This window comes from Garra rufa, chromosome 19 (genome assembly GCF_049309525.1).
Source record: "Garra rufa chromosome 19, GarRuf1.0, whole genome shotgun sequence".
In the NCBI taxonomy this organism is placed as follows: Eukaryota; Metazoa; Chordata; class Actinopteri; order Cypriniformes; family Cyprinidae; genus Garra; species Garra rufa.
The window spans coordinates 27,236,511-27,251,665 of record NC_133379.1 but is presented as its reverse complement, the minus strand read 5'-3'; the positions used below and the strand labels follow the sequence as shown (position 1 = coordinate 27,251,665).

General features: G+C 35.7%; 1 protein-coding gene across 5 annotated transcripts in view; it reads left to right on the top strand.

Annotated features, from left to right (window-relative positions):
• Nucleotides 1-15,155, top strand: part of vav2 (vav 2 guanine nucleotide exchange factor) — a 231,250-nt gene that overhangs the window by 133,729 nt on the left and 82,366 nt on the right. For all 5 annotated transcript variants that reach the window (XM_073824153.1, XM_073824154.1, XM_073824151.1 and 2 more), the window contains exon 3: nt 6,374-6,432. In XM_073824153.1, coding sequence (XP_073680254.1) covers nt 6,374-6,432 — 59 coding nt within the window. The remainder of the gene's footprint in view (nt 1-6,373; nt 6,433-15,155) is intronic.

Below are 15,155 nucleotides of genomic sequence, written 5' to 3'. Positions count from 1 at the left end.
TGCACATGGAGTGATGACATCACTCCTCGGGCTGATGTGAAACAGAAGGCTGTGTTTGTATGTCCTTTGTTATGTTGGTTAAGTCTGTTTCTGACTTGTCAGCAAACTAGACTGACAAACAAATCATGCATTTTGTGTTTATTGTGGTTTTTGCATAGATGGTTGCGTCAGTACGTTACAAGCAATCAGTATTTTTTAACTAATTAATTAATTCCTTCATTCATACTGCTCACACATTTGGTGCTATTTCAATCAGGATAGAGTTACTGTGTATTGCATGCATTGTGCTGTATTGAAATGTCATCTTGATTTGTATCATATTGTAAGGCCTAGGTTTAAAGTGAGAATCAGGGGACTTTTGGTGCTGGATCTGGTGTTTGTGTGTGGCCAAGTTTATTTTGAATTGTGAGAGTTTGCTGGTTGGTGTCCTGTGCTGCTGGGTCGATTATAGATGAGTGCCAAGACTCAGTCTTACTCACTGCCATCTGTTCACACATCTCCTACCATTCTCAGCTCCCCGCTGAAACTCTGAGACTTGCTCAAACTGTCATTTAAAGTGCATTAGTGTAGAATATCACATTTAAACATTTGTTTATATGGCTGTTTTCCTTCATCGGGTTTATTTGGAATCACATATGCATAAGGTTGATTCAGAGCAGCAGCATGATATAAAGCACTGCCACTTTTTATTATGTCACTGTAATCATCTGTTCTGTTTGTGTATTTGCAGTCATGGTGGTGTGATCTTCATCTCCTTTCCTTTTCTCTCTTTCTACTGTCTTAAATATCTTTTACTAATTCTTGCATCATATTCTGTTTCTCATATTATCTGCTTTTTATCTTGTTCTTTTTTCTTATATGCTTTTCCGATCTTTTACTGCTTCTTGTGTCTTTTGCTACTTGTGACCATGGTCATAAGTAGCACGGGTATATTTGTAGAAATAGCTAACAAAACATTGTATGTGTCAAAATGATAAATTTTTTGTTTATACAAAAAAATGTGGATATTAAGTAAAGATCATGCTCCAAGAACATATATTTTGTAAATTTCCTACCGTAAATATATCAAAACTTAATTTTTTAATACTAATATGCATTGCTAAGAACATAATTTGGACAGCTTTAAAGGCAATTTTCTCAATATTTAGATTTTTTTGCACCCTTAGATTCCAGATTTTCAAATAGCTGTATCTTAACAAAATTCTGACAAACCATACATCAGTAGAAAGCTAAATTATTCAGCTTTCAGAATCGCATATATCTAAAAAAAAATTTAATTGACCCTTATGGCTGGTTTTGTGATCCAGGGTCACATTTCTCATATCGTTTTCCACTGCTGCTTGTGTTTTCTATTTATTATTTCATATACTACTTCTTGTGTCTTCTATTCTTCTACTTTCTCTACTTCTTTTCGTGTCTTTTACTACTTCTTGTATCTTTAATGTTCTTGTATCTGGTTCAGGGGTGTCCAATCTCGGTCCTGGAGGGCCAGAGTTTCTAAGATGTTCATGTTTTTCTGTCTTCAGTCGCAAAGAAATTAAGGTTTTTGAGAAAAACATTCCAGGATTTTCCATGGTGGCCAATGGGTTGAAGGTCCAAATTGCAGTTTCAATGCAGCTTCAAAGGGCTTTACACGATCCCAGCCGAGGAATAAGGGTCTCATCTAACGAAACGATTGGTAATTTTCTTAAAACATAAAAAAATTATATGCTTTTTAACCACAAATGCTCGTTTTGCACCAGCCCAACCTCACACATTACGTAATCATGTTGAAAAGGTCATGCATGTAGGCGGAAGTACCGACCAAGTGCAAAGAAAGTCAAACACACTTTACAAAAAAAGATAAAACAACAATGTCGGATGATTTTAAAATTGGAGGTGAACATCAGATGGAGTTTTTCGATTACGTAATGCGTGCTATAACTCTGCATATTGCAGAGCTAGTGCAAGATGAGCATTAGTGGTTAAAATCTATATAAATTTTTATTTTTTGTAGAAAATGACCAATCATTTCGCTAGAAAAGACCTTTATTCCTCTGCTGGCATCGTGTAGAGCTCTTTGAAACTGTATTAAAACTGCAATTTCGACCTTCAACCACTAAAATCCACTATATGGCAAAAAAATCCTGGAATGTTTTCCTCAAAAACATTAATCTCTTTGCGATTAAAGAAAGAAAGACATGAACATCTTGGATCACATGGGGGTGAGTAAATGATCAGGACATTTTTATTCTAGTCTGGAAGTGAACTTGAAGTGGACAGTGGGCCTTCCACGAACAGGACTGGACACCCCTGACTTAGTTCTTCTTGTATCTTCTTCTAATTTTTGTTTGATGTACTGCTTCTCATGTTGTCATCATCTTTTATTTTACATATCCTCTGCTAACTTTTCTCGCCTCTTCTCTTGTGTCTTAACTTTTCTTCCCTTCTGTCTCTTCTCTTCTTGTCTCATACTACTTCTATCCTCGATTTTTCCTCCTACTACTTGTCGTCTTGTCTCATCTCATCTTGTCTAGTCTATTCTTTTGTCTTCTCTGTACTTAATCTCTTCTAGTTTTATCTCACCTCATCTCGCCTTTCTGTTTTACTTGTCTTTTCTCTCCTTTACTCTCTACTCTCAGTCATGCTGTGTTTGTGGTCACATATGATGTTCTGTTGAACAGGTGGATTTGCCATGTGTTTGTAAACCCTGCGCACATTACAGCTGATGTAGACACAATGCTGGCGTATCTTTACCTCAGATAAGCGGTTGTAAGCATTAGTAAACAATCTACAAATCTCTCTCTCTGTTGCTGGTATTGTGAGGTGATGGACAGTATTGTGCTGGCTTCGTGAGGTGATGCATGTTGTGTCCAGACTCTGATCTGACGCTCCTCATACACACCGAAGCACTGAGATGAGGGAAAAATCAATATTATGAGACAACAGACCGAGAGCTGTTGACCTGACCTGAGGGAGAGATGAAGAATGAGAGACAGAGCGATGAAAGAATGAAACACCGTGCTAGAAACACAATCTAGAGAAGAAAAAGCCACAGATTTGATGGATGACTCATATCGTCGCCGCAGGTGATGTTGTGTTGAAGCTCCATGAATATTTAGACACATTAGCAGATGAACACAAGAGCAATACGCCTAACAGCCTAACACATAGACTCATTTAGCTCTATTGATCCCTCAATCATCTGTTCTCCTGCCTGGACTTATTCTGCTTGATGCGAGCCAGAAAATAGGTGGTAGAATATCAGATGCAATGCATTATGTTCTGTCATTATGTCATTAATCACATGCAATTCCTACTCATTTAGAGGAGAAAATGTGAATTGGATTTGAGAATAAGATGTAAGTACTACAAATTTTGTTAGTAGCTGAAAACATGATCAAATTAGTCATGATTTTTCATAAACAATCACTCAAGGGCTGGGCAGAATGTATAATTTGGTCAATTACAGGCTTTTCAATTCTGCAGAAATGTGCTGAGTTTGTGGACTTTTGTAGCCACAGATTCTTTCTGGGTCATTTTAATACATATTATGGAAGTTTACAGTGTACATTTTGGCAGTATGGGGCAAAAGTGCTACTACAGACTGGCTGTTTGATCACAGAGAGCTTGTACACCCTTTAAAGCTCATTGTCATTTGTGATCCTGAAGGGTGCAGTTATATACATGCATACAAGCTTTTTTATGTATGCTTTAAAGTTGTTTAAATGAAGTTCTTAGCAATGCATATTACAAATCAAAAAAGTTTTAATATATTTAAGGTAGGAAATTTACAAAATATCTTCATGAAACATGCTCTTTACTTAATACCCTAATGATTTTTGGCATAAAAGAAAAATCAATCATTTTGACCCATACAATGTATTTTTGGCTACTGCTACAAATATACAGGTGCTACTTACGACTGGTTTTGTGGTCAAGGGTCACATTTATGGCTGTAGGAGTATAAAATGTTGTGTTTAACTAATAGTTCAAACCTGTTACTGAATTATTGGTAGTTCTCATGCTATTTTTTTCTCATATGTCACCCATTACCTATGCTAAGAACCTTTAAGCTCCACACACATCTGCATTCAGTGTTTTGCACTGACTGAGGAACAACCAGTGTCACCATGGCAGCAGGCAAGGCAAGCGGAAAACACGCCTATGAGCATGTAATGAGGCGACACGGCACCATCTTCGCTTTTACATATGCACATGTGCTTTCCTGTTTGTTTCTGTGTGTGTGTGTGTGTGTGTGTGTGTGTGTGTGTGTGTGTGACTTCTGCGTTACACATTTGAGACCCTCTAGCGCACCATCTGGAAGCCTCTAGAAGGGCCACCAATAAGCCTACTCACATGTGACTCATGACTGGCATTAAATCAGTGTAAATACCGCGCACGTTTAACCCTGTTACCCCGGCACTAATGCAGCTGGGGAGAGGAGGGGCCTTCACAGATCTGTGAAAAGCACTTCACGTCTGTGATTTCATTGGAGCGTTTCATGCCACATGTCCGTTAATGTTGTCATTAGTGGCGTAGCACGATCCGTGTGTGCACACAAGCTGCGCCACGAAAAGCCCTTCATAAAACAGGGCAAAAAACACAGGATACTCGGTATTGCTGCAAATCTTTATTAGTGGCATCACTATTTGTTTTTAACAGTTCTTTTAAGGAATAGTTCACCCAAAAATGAAAGTTCTGTCATTAATTACTCACCCCCATCTCATTCCAAACCTGTAAGACCTTCATTCATCTTCGGAACACAAGAGCTTTCTGACCTTCCATAGACAGCAAGGGAACTACCATGGTCAAGGCACAGAAATATAGCAAGAACATTGGTAAAATTGTCCATGTGACATCAGTAGTTCAACTGAAAATTTATAAAGATTCGAGAACACTACTTGTTTGCACAGAATTCAAAAATAAATATAGCTGCAAGGAGCAATTAAGGGGCCAAGCACAACAGAGGCAAAATAAGGAGCTAAGCAGGGCATGGAGCATTGGACCAACTGCAACAATGAGTAATTAAAGCAATTTTAGGATGATTTTAAGCCAAGTGGCTAATGCAATCAAAAGTTATTAGCATTTTTGGAAATCTCATAATTAATGGTTAACAAATGGTTTATCACTTTTGACCAATAGGTGGCACTGTTACCAAATTATGGTAGCGTGGTCAGTGTGAGGTGACAATGGCACACTCACAAACTCTTTGCAGAGATAGAGCAGCAGACACAGTTTGGCATGATTCCAGCAAATTTGTTGATGCATTAAACGATAACCGTTTCATATATCCACACAAAATCCATAACTTTTTGCCAGCATGAAGATGATCCAAGTCAAATTTGATGAAAATCGGACCAACAGTCTAGGAGGAGTTCGAAAAAGTAGATTTTCAACATAAATTAAAATGGCGGACAGGAAGTTCAGCTGACTATGGCAAAATTGGTATCTACATTTGTAAAATATAGCATTTTATGACAAAATTCAAAATGGCAACATGGGAAAATTGGCTATGGTTCGACTCTGCATGCTGCACCGAATCTAAAAAGACCAGTTTTGTGATTTTCGGTCAAAACATTCAGAAGTAATAAGCAAAAATAGCCATTTTTCCATATCTCGTGACCACTAGGTGGTGCTGCACCAAAACTGTGCAGGTAGTCTCAGGTCATGGTTATCATAACACACACCATTTTTGGTCTCAATACGCCACACTGTTGCAGAGATATTGCCTCGCATCCGTTTTTGCGTGTTCTTCGTCAAGTTCGTTCACACGTTATTTGAACTTGAATTCCATAACTTTTTGCCAGCATTGACTGAAGATGATCTGAGACAATTTTGGTAAAAATCAGACAAACAGTCTAGGACGAGTTTTAAAAAAGTAGGTTTTTTTTTTAAAGCGAAAAAACGTGACCTTATGAATTTTACATTTTGGTGTCCATTTGACTCTGAATTTTCCTTCTAGACCTTACAGTTCAAAAGTTATTAGCATAAACATGAGTGAAAATTTGGACAAGTGGTGGTGCTAGAGAGTTTGAGTTAGTGACACCAAATTTGCTGTGGTTAATGATGAGATTGTGCTCTGTCAGTGTGCCAAATTTAATAACTTTCCCGCAAGAGGTTCTATCGGCTACCATAGACTTCCAGAGCGGAAAAGGAAGCACCTTGGCCTCTAATGACTTTATTCAACAATTCTTCTCTTTCATGTCACTTTATGCTGCCATTCAAGAGATGTGTGTGTGCATTCTGCTGCTTGTAAACAAGGCACAGAATTGTTAAATAAAGTAGTTCTTTTTGATGTTGATCTTGAAATTTTAAAATCTAGTAGATTTCGGTGTAATTTGCTTTAAGTGACATTTCTTTGGCTAACCCAAACCTTCTCTTGTTCTCACAGGTGATCTCTGCGCTGTCCAGAATCTCCCACAACAGCATTGCACAGATCAAAGGCATCAGGTAACTGACTTCCTCCACACATGCTGATTGTGTTCCTTTCATTCGTGGCGTGTCTCAAGTCTTGAGGGATCTTTCACAGCAGTCTCTCGGGTTGTACCTTTTATGTGGCTCCATTCAGAGGGTCTGGAAGGGAGAAGCAGTTGGCACAGACTCCCGCATATGTGTGAAACCTGTGGGCCAAAACTCGTGAAGTGTGTGGTTGTCGCTCCCCTCAGGTGTTTTAGCGAGGAGGGAACCTGCCTCACTGCTTTACAGGCGACTGGGATCACTTCCCGTCTCATTATTTGCGCAGTCCATTCGCCCCGCTCCGCAAATAAAGCCTTTTATCCGACGGGGTAATGAGCTGATGGAGCGAGCCATTAGGCGTTTTGCCAAAGCGGGGCAGAGGCGAGACGGGTCTGCCATTAGTCGGTGCGGCGTAACCGACTGAGGGGTGCCTAAATCACTTCCTGCCCCAGAAAGATGGCCAAAATACTGCCTGTTGATTTGTCAAAGTCAGGACTCAGTCATTCGAAGTGGAAGAATGAAATGATTCTCCATTGTAAATGTTGTCTGAAGTAATTAGAGGAAGGATCTGAAGATGGATCCTGGCAGCAGGTCCATCCACTGTGACTAATGCAAGTCAAATTTGCACCCTGAGCAAGTCTTCCATACAAGCCGTTTTAAGTGCACTGGTTTTTGGGAGTTCGCATAATTTCCTAGCTGTGTACAGGAAGCAATGAAAGGCAGCTTTGTTTTCATCGACGCTGTGGCGTGTGTCTCAGCTTTGAGGGGGGAAACAGCATGCCTCTTTAGTGGTTAGGCCGCCGTAACCCATATTCCTTTAAAAAGTCCTTCATTTCAGTCTATTGTTGGCGGTGTGTTTTACAGTTTTGTGGTGTAGTATGAAGGATGCATAAAAATTGCTGTCTGTTTTATTTCTCCTTCAAGCATCTCACAAAGCAAGAAATCTCTCAGTCTTGTTTGGGAACATTCCTCACACACCCTTTTGAATTTAGTTTAAAGGATGTTTTTTTAGACAGGGCTTGAAATTCAGACACATTTCAGCACACAAAATGCTAATCAATATTCACGAGACTTCAGAGTTACTCTTAGCACAGTTTGTTTGCATTGTTTTATTAATGAAAAACCCTAGGGAGAGACGCCTCTGTGGCATCTTTTTGCCTTTTGACCTCTTGGCTGCTTTGGTTAATGGTTATTTTCAATGCCTGTTAATTTATTAGCCATCAAAAGACACTATGCCGCTTCACGGCAGGAAACAAACCTTGCTACTATTGCTGTTTTTTCAGCTGTGACCATGTGCTTTCCTGCATATACATTAGTCTATATTTATTGTTCAAATGCAGCTTGTTTACTATTGCCCATCTACTCTGTTGTAAGTCACGCACACCATTAGATGTAAACCGCTGCTTTTACACATGGAGGTCCTGCTTTAATAATAAGGTCTTTTAGTGAGTAGCAGGAACAAGGAAGGGCAAAGTGTAAGTCATTCATCATGTTTTCGGTCTGTAGTGCAGCACCTGTTGATGTGATCTCTGGTTTCCCCTTTCTCAGCATGGTGTGTATCTCTCTTAGATTCTGCTCAGATTTTATGGTTTGTTACATGCTGATAGTGGTTATGTTTCTCGCAGTCTATGAGATCAGATAACTCTCCTGTACTGTACACTGTTTCTACATAAAACATCAGTGTTCAGATGGTCATCATTCATTCATACAGTAGTGCTTTGTTTAGCACCAGGAACACAGTAGCTCTTAATCGAAAACCTACAGTCTCTGATGACTAACCAACTTTCTCAACCTAAAATGAAACTTCATAAGTGACTTATTTGGAACATTCTGCATAGAGCGGAACTCTATGCATCATGCAAATAGCACACAAGAGACTTGACTCAGTTGACAAGAGAAAGGATGCTTCAGTAAGCATGTATGTGTGTGTGTGTGTGTGTGTGTATATGTGTATATATATATATATATATATATATATATATAGTAAATACTTATTAATATTGCCTGCAGAGTCAGATTACTAAGTTTTGAACCAGAGCTAGTGTGTCCTCTATTGCGACTATCTCACAATTCTGAGAATATTTTTTGAAGTCAGAATTGCATGATATAAACTCGAAATTGCAAGTTATAAAGTCAGAATTGTGAGACAACTCAGTTCTGAGAAATAAAGTTGCAATTCTGAGAAATAAAGTCAAAATTGCAAGATATAAACTGATGTTTTTTCTCAGAATTGCATGATATAAACTCGTAATTGCAAGTTATAAAGTCAGAATTGCGAGACAAACTTGCAAATCTAAGAAATAAAGCCAAAATTGCAATATATAAACTTACTCTGACTTTTTTTTCTCAGAATTTGCTAGTTATAAAGTCACAATTCTGAGAAATAAAGTCAAAATTGCAAGATATAAACCCACAATTGGAAGTTATAAAGTCAGAATTGCACGACAAACTGCACAAAATGAAGTCAAAATGGCAAGATAAAAACTTTTAAAAACTTTTCAGAATTGCGAGTTTACATCTCGAAATTGTCACTTTTTCTCAGAATTGCATAATATAAACTCGCAATTGTAAGTTATAAAGTCAGAATTGCTAAGACAAACTCACAGATCTGAGAAATAGTCAAAATTGCAAGATATATGCTCATAATTCAAACTTTTTTTCTCAGAATTGCAAATATATATCTCGTAATTGTGATTTTTTTCTCAGAATTGCATAATATAAACTTGCAAATGCAAATTATAAAGTCAGAATATCTAAGACAAACTCGCAGATCTGAGAAATAGTCAAAATTGCAAGATATATGCTCATAATTCAAACTTTTTTGTCAAAATTGCAAATATATATCTTGCAACTGTGATTTTTTTTCTCAGAACTACAGAATTTCTGAGAATTGAAGTCAAAATGGCAAGATAAAAACTCACTTCCGACTCAAGTTATAAGTCAGAATTGCTAAGACAAACGCGCAAATCTGAGAAATAGTCACAATTGCAAGATATAAGCTCAGAATTCTAACTTTTTTGTCAGAATTGCGTGATATAAACTCACAATTGTAAGTTATAAAGTCAGAATTGCATGACAAACTTGCAAATCTGAGAAATAGTCAAAATTGCAAGATATAAGCTCAATTCTGACTTTTTTTCCGCAGAATTGCACATTTTTATCTCTCAATTGTGACTTTTTTCTTAAATTCGCAGTTGCAAGTTACAAACTTGCAAATCTGAGAAGTGAAGTCGCCATTCTTAGAATAAAGTCAAAATTGCAAGATATAAACTGATAATTGTGACTTTTTTTTTCTCAGAATTGCATGATATAAATTCGAAATTTGCAAGTTATAAAGTCAGAATTGTGAGATAAAAAGTCACAATAACCTTTTTTAAATTTTTATTCAGTGACGGAAACGGGCTTCCATAATCCTCATTGCATAGGTCAGATTAAAAAAAAGTTTTAAAATTAAACAATTGACAATCGAAACAATTGAAAATATATATATACATGTACAGGATATTGCCCACTCACATGCATAAATGCCATACTGTACCCTTAAAATATGCACTAGCTACATCGACTAATGTACATAACAGCCAGTCATGCCCAATTCACCTTGACCTATTTACACATGCAAGATGAATGCTGTGCATTATGAATGCATACACACACACACACACACACACATTACATGAATGATGGTGTTGTCAAATTTTATACAGAGACGAGCATAACAAAGGAATGACAGAAAGCATAATGTACAGAACATGAATGGTTTCGCTCCTGGTGTTTGATAGAAGATAGTAATTGCAGAGCAGATTGAAGCTGCTTGTAAGCATCTGATAATCCTCCACATCCACTCAGCTTGCTGCTGTATTGATTCCTGTGGTGATGGACACTGCTCTTCTATGTAACGTGAAAGTGCTGTATCTCACTTACTCTTTATCAAGTCCAGAGAGGAAACCAGAGTCTGCTGGCGGAGTGATCAGATGGATGCTCTCCTCTGATCATTCCTCCAGTGATATTCCAGTATGAGCCGGTCAGGATCAGGTGCTCTGGGCTGCTTTGGATACAGAGGGATTACTGAGCCCCTGCTTTTTATAGAAAATCAATATGATCGTACCTTTTTGCTTGACGAGAAGTTAATACTATTGAGAGAAAAGAAATGGGATATATTGAGAAGGATTGTAGTGTGTAAATTAGAATAACATTTTACAGAATTTAGTGTAGTGTTTTATTTTTTATGAAATAAAAATGTAGCATATCGTTTTTTAAATACATACTTCTAGTCCTTTTTTTTTCTGTGGAAGCCCCTTTCTGCCACTGAATAAAAAATTGAAAAAGGTAATTGCAACTTTTTATCTCACAATTCTTTTTTTCTCAGAATTGTGAGATATAAACTCGTTATAAAGTCACATTTTAAGGGGGAAAAAAGACTATGTTCTCAGACTTGCGAGTTTATGTCTTGCAATTCTGACTTTATAACTCACAATTCTGACTATATTTCTCAGTTTATATCTTATAATTCTTGCTTTCTCACAATTCTGACTTTATTCTTTGCAATTCTGACTATTTTGCTCAGAATTGTGAGTTTATATCTTATAATTCTGACTTTATTTTTCACAATTCTGACTTTATTTCTCAGAATTGTGTGATACAAACTCGTTTAAAGGTCCCATTATTAGGGGGGAAAAAGACTGATATGTCTTTATATCTCGCAATTCTGATGTTATTTCTCGCAATTCTGACTTTATTTCTCACAAATCTGACTATATCTCACAATTTTGATGTTGTTTCTCGCAATTTGGATTTTATTTCTCGCAATTCTGACTTTATTTCTCGCAATTCTGACTTTATTTCTCGCAATTCTGACTATATCTCACAATTTTGATGTTGTTTCTCGCAATTTGGATTTTATTTCTCGCAATTCTGGCTTTATTTCTTAGAATTCTGACTTTATTTCTCGCAATTCTAACTTTATTTCTTGCAATTCTGGCTTTATTTCTTAGAATTCTGACTTTATTTCTCGCAATTCTAACTTTATTTCTCGCAATTCTGACTTTATTTCTCGCGATTCTAACTTTATTTCTCGCAATTCTGACTTTATTTCTCGCAATTCTGACTATATCTCACAATTTTGATGTTGTTTCTCGCAATTTGGATTTTATTTCTCGCAATTCTAACTTTATTTCTCGCAATTCTGGCTTTATTTCTTAGAATTCTGACTTTATTTCTCGCAATTCTAACTTTATTTCTCGCAATTCTGACTTTATTTCTCGCAATTCTAACTTTATTTCTCGCAATTCTAACTTTATTTCTCGCAATTCTGGCTTTATTTCTTAGAATTCTGACTTTATTTCTCGCAATTCTAACTTTATTTCTCGCAATTATAACTTTATTTCTCGCAATTCTGGCTTTATGTCTTAGAATTCTGACTTTATTTCTCGCAATTCTAACTTTATTTCTCGCAATTCTGGCTTTATTTCTTAGAATTCTGACTTTATTTCTCGCAATTCTGACTTTATATCTCCTAATTCTGGCTTTATTTCTCAGAATTGCAAATGTATGGTGTAAAAATGTAAATATGTATGGTGTCAAAATTTAAATCAATGTCAAAATTAAGAATAACAAGGGTTCTAACAAAAACGTAAAACTTTAAATGCTTTTAAATTATTTTATCAATAAACGCAAATCCGTTTTAAAAATGACCGATACCGATAACAAATGCCGATAATTGGTCAACCCCAAATCAGGACTAAATATTGTTTAATTCATTAGAAAAAACTCATAAGCAAATTATCTTAACAACACATTGTTTGGTAAACAATGTTGTTGAATTCAGAAAAATTAAAATTCTAAATGACTGAAATGCTGCTGTAAGGATGTGTAAATGTATAGTTGTATCTTTCAGCATGAATGAGGAGCTTTAGCTGGTTTTGTAATCATACTGCGGTATGTTTTCTAATCTTGTGAAATCTAATAGAAAATGAATCAGTTTCACATTTTTTCCCCTCTGTACATCTTTCGTTCACTTCATGGAACAAACTGCTGAACGCTTCAGATGTTTCAATATTCTTCAAGCTCGTCTGAGCCGTCGCTTTCAGAATAGAGAGCAAATATCTGTTTCTGTGAGATAAAAACCCAGGGTACTGTTTGCTCGGACATAAATGAAATTGGAAAGAGACTGATGTGTCTGCCAAATCCAATTAAAGCGAGTATTGGCCTGATGTGTTTCAGGCTGTAATCACTGAGGGATGGGAGCAGCTTTCATATTATTCTGATTTCTAATGATCAGGTTTGTCACAGCTCCTGACTTTGTGTGTTGGTGAGTTTTCCCATGTACTGTATGTGTCTGTGCATTAGTGGACTGTGTGTCTATGTTTATGTTGCTAATGATGCCTGAGGGATTAGTAAGAAGTGAAAACAAAGACTCTTAATTGATCCTATGTGAATGTTTGATCTCAGCTCATTAAGCACTCCCCAGCAGGGTATTGTGACGTGATCTCTGTTTAGCACAGCACCTGCAGTAAAAGTTGGACACACACTGCACGATATAGATTTTTAGATTTTCTGCTCATTAAGGCTGTTTATTTGATGTAAAAATGCAGAGAAAACTGAAATATTGTGAAATATTATTGCAATTTAAAATAGTGGTTTTCTATTTTAACATACTTAAATGCAAATGTGATGCAAAGCTGAATTTTCAGCATCATTACTCCAGTCTTCAGTGTCACATGATCCTTCGGAAATCATTCTAATATGCTGATTGTGTTGCTTTATAATTTTTTCGAAACCTGTTATTTTTTCAGGATTATTTGATAAATAAAATGTTGTAAAGAACAGCATTTATTTAAAATAGAAATCGTTTTTAATATACAATATACACATCTGTTCAAAGTTTGGGGGTCAGTAAGTTTTTTCTTTCTTTCTTTGAAAGAAATTAATACTTTTATTCAGCAAGTGATGTGTTAAGTTGATAGTAAAGTGATATTAAAAACTTATTTTGTTAGAAAAGATTTCTATTTTGAATAAACACTGTTCTTTTTATTCATCAAAGAATCCTAAAAAAGTATCACAAGTTCCAAGAAAATATTAAGCAGCACAAATGTTTCCAACATTGATAATAAATCAGCATATTAGAATGATTTCTGAAGGATTGTGTGACACTGAAGACTGGAGTAATGGCTGATGAAAATGTAGCTTTGCATCACAGAAATAAGTAATATTTCAAAGTATTATAAAATAGGAAACTGTTGTTTTAAATTGCAATAATATTTCAGAATAATACCCTTTTTTCTGCATTTTTTATCAAATAAATGGAACTTTGAAGAGCATAATAGACTTATTTAAAAAGCATTAAAAGTCTTACTGATCCCAAACTTTTGAACAGCAGTTTAGATAAATGTGTAGGGCCCTATAAAATCTGTTTTATTTGTTCCCAAATAAATTCCTTTTTTTTCCTTCCCAAATTCCAATTTTTTTTTCGGTTTACATTTTTCTGGGTTCCATTTTTTCATTCTTAATTTTTCTTTACTCGTTTTTGTGACTCTTTTAATTGGTAAATTAAATTAATTAATTAAAATCATGTAACAGCTTAATTTATTAAAATCTGTTCTTAAAATAGCATTTAAAAATGTCTCTCAGAAATTCTGTGTTGTGTATTTAAACTTTTTTGGCTATCAAATGAAAAGCATAAAACATTAATTTCATTTATCTTTTAATTACTAACAATTAAATAAACTTTATTATATTTTAAATTAAAACAGAGAAGAAATGTTTTGTGATTATACCTTAAAAAAAATAAGTTTTAATAATTTTAGTAGTAGTAGTAGTAGTAGTAGTATGTACATTCTACTAAACAATAGTAATATATTTCTGGCACAGTGTCTTTAAGTTAAACCGAACATTAATTTTGATGGGTTGCTTTGAATACGTTATACCTTAATATTTAAATAGTAATTTTCCGGCTTAATATTCACAGATACTAGTCCATATTGCATTTTAATTTAAGTGTAATGACTTACTTTTGATGAATTCATTCAAAGTTGAAAAATTCCTTGTCATACAGTAAATTCCGTTTTCATGACTGGATTCTGCAATTCCGTCTGCGTTTTCCGCATCTCATCAGTTAGATCCTTACAGAATATTCTTTGTTATTAGGTGTAATTTGCAAACAGTTTAGATGAGCAAACAGTGATATCTATTCAAACTGTAATTAATTATGTCTCAAAATGCTCATAAATGCTGGAAAAACCCACTGAGATACAGTAACTGTCGAACCTGTAAACTGTTGGTTTAACATTGCTTTGACAGGAGATGAGGAAACAGTGTTTAATTCACGTGATTAATTAGCATGACATTTGTGAGCAGGTTTAACCTTCTTTTATTATAAATGCATCTGTAGCAGATGAGGAGGAAGTCCTTTTGAACCGAGATGTTTAATTAGCGATTCATTTGATGAAGCCTTGTAAGCAGGCTAATTATTTTGCTTATCAGCAATTATCCCATCATGCGATACAACATCTTTGTGTTATGAGTGGAACATTTATGCTTTCACCTCAAAGACGTAATGCATCCATTTGGAGGTTGTTTTCCTGCTGACAATGACTGTGATGCATTGTAATAAGAAAATAAATGATGTGGCCACTATGTACAATTGAGCTTGTCGTGGTGCATTTTAAAATCTTTTTACCTTTGATTGCATGTCCTTAGGTGGTCCTCTAAGTGCATGC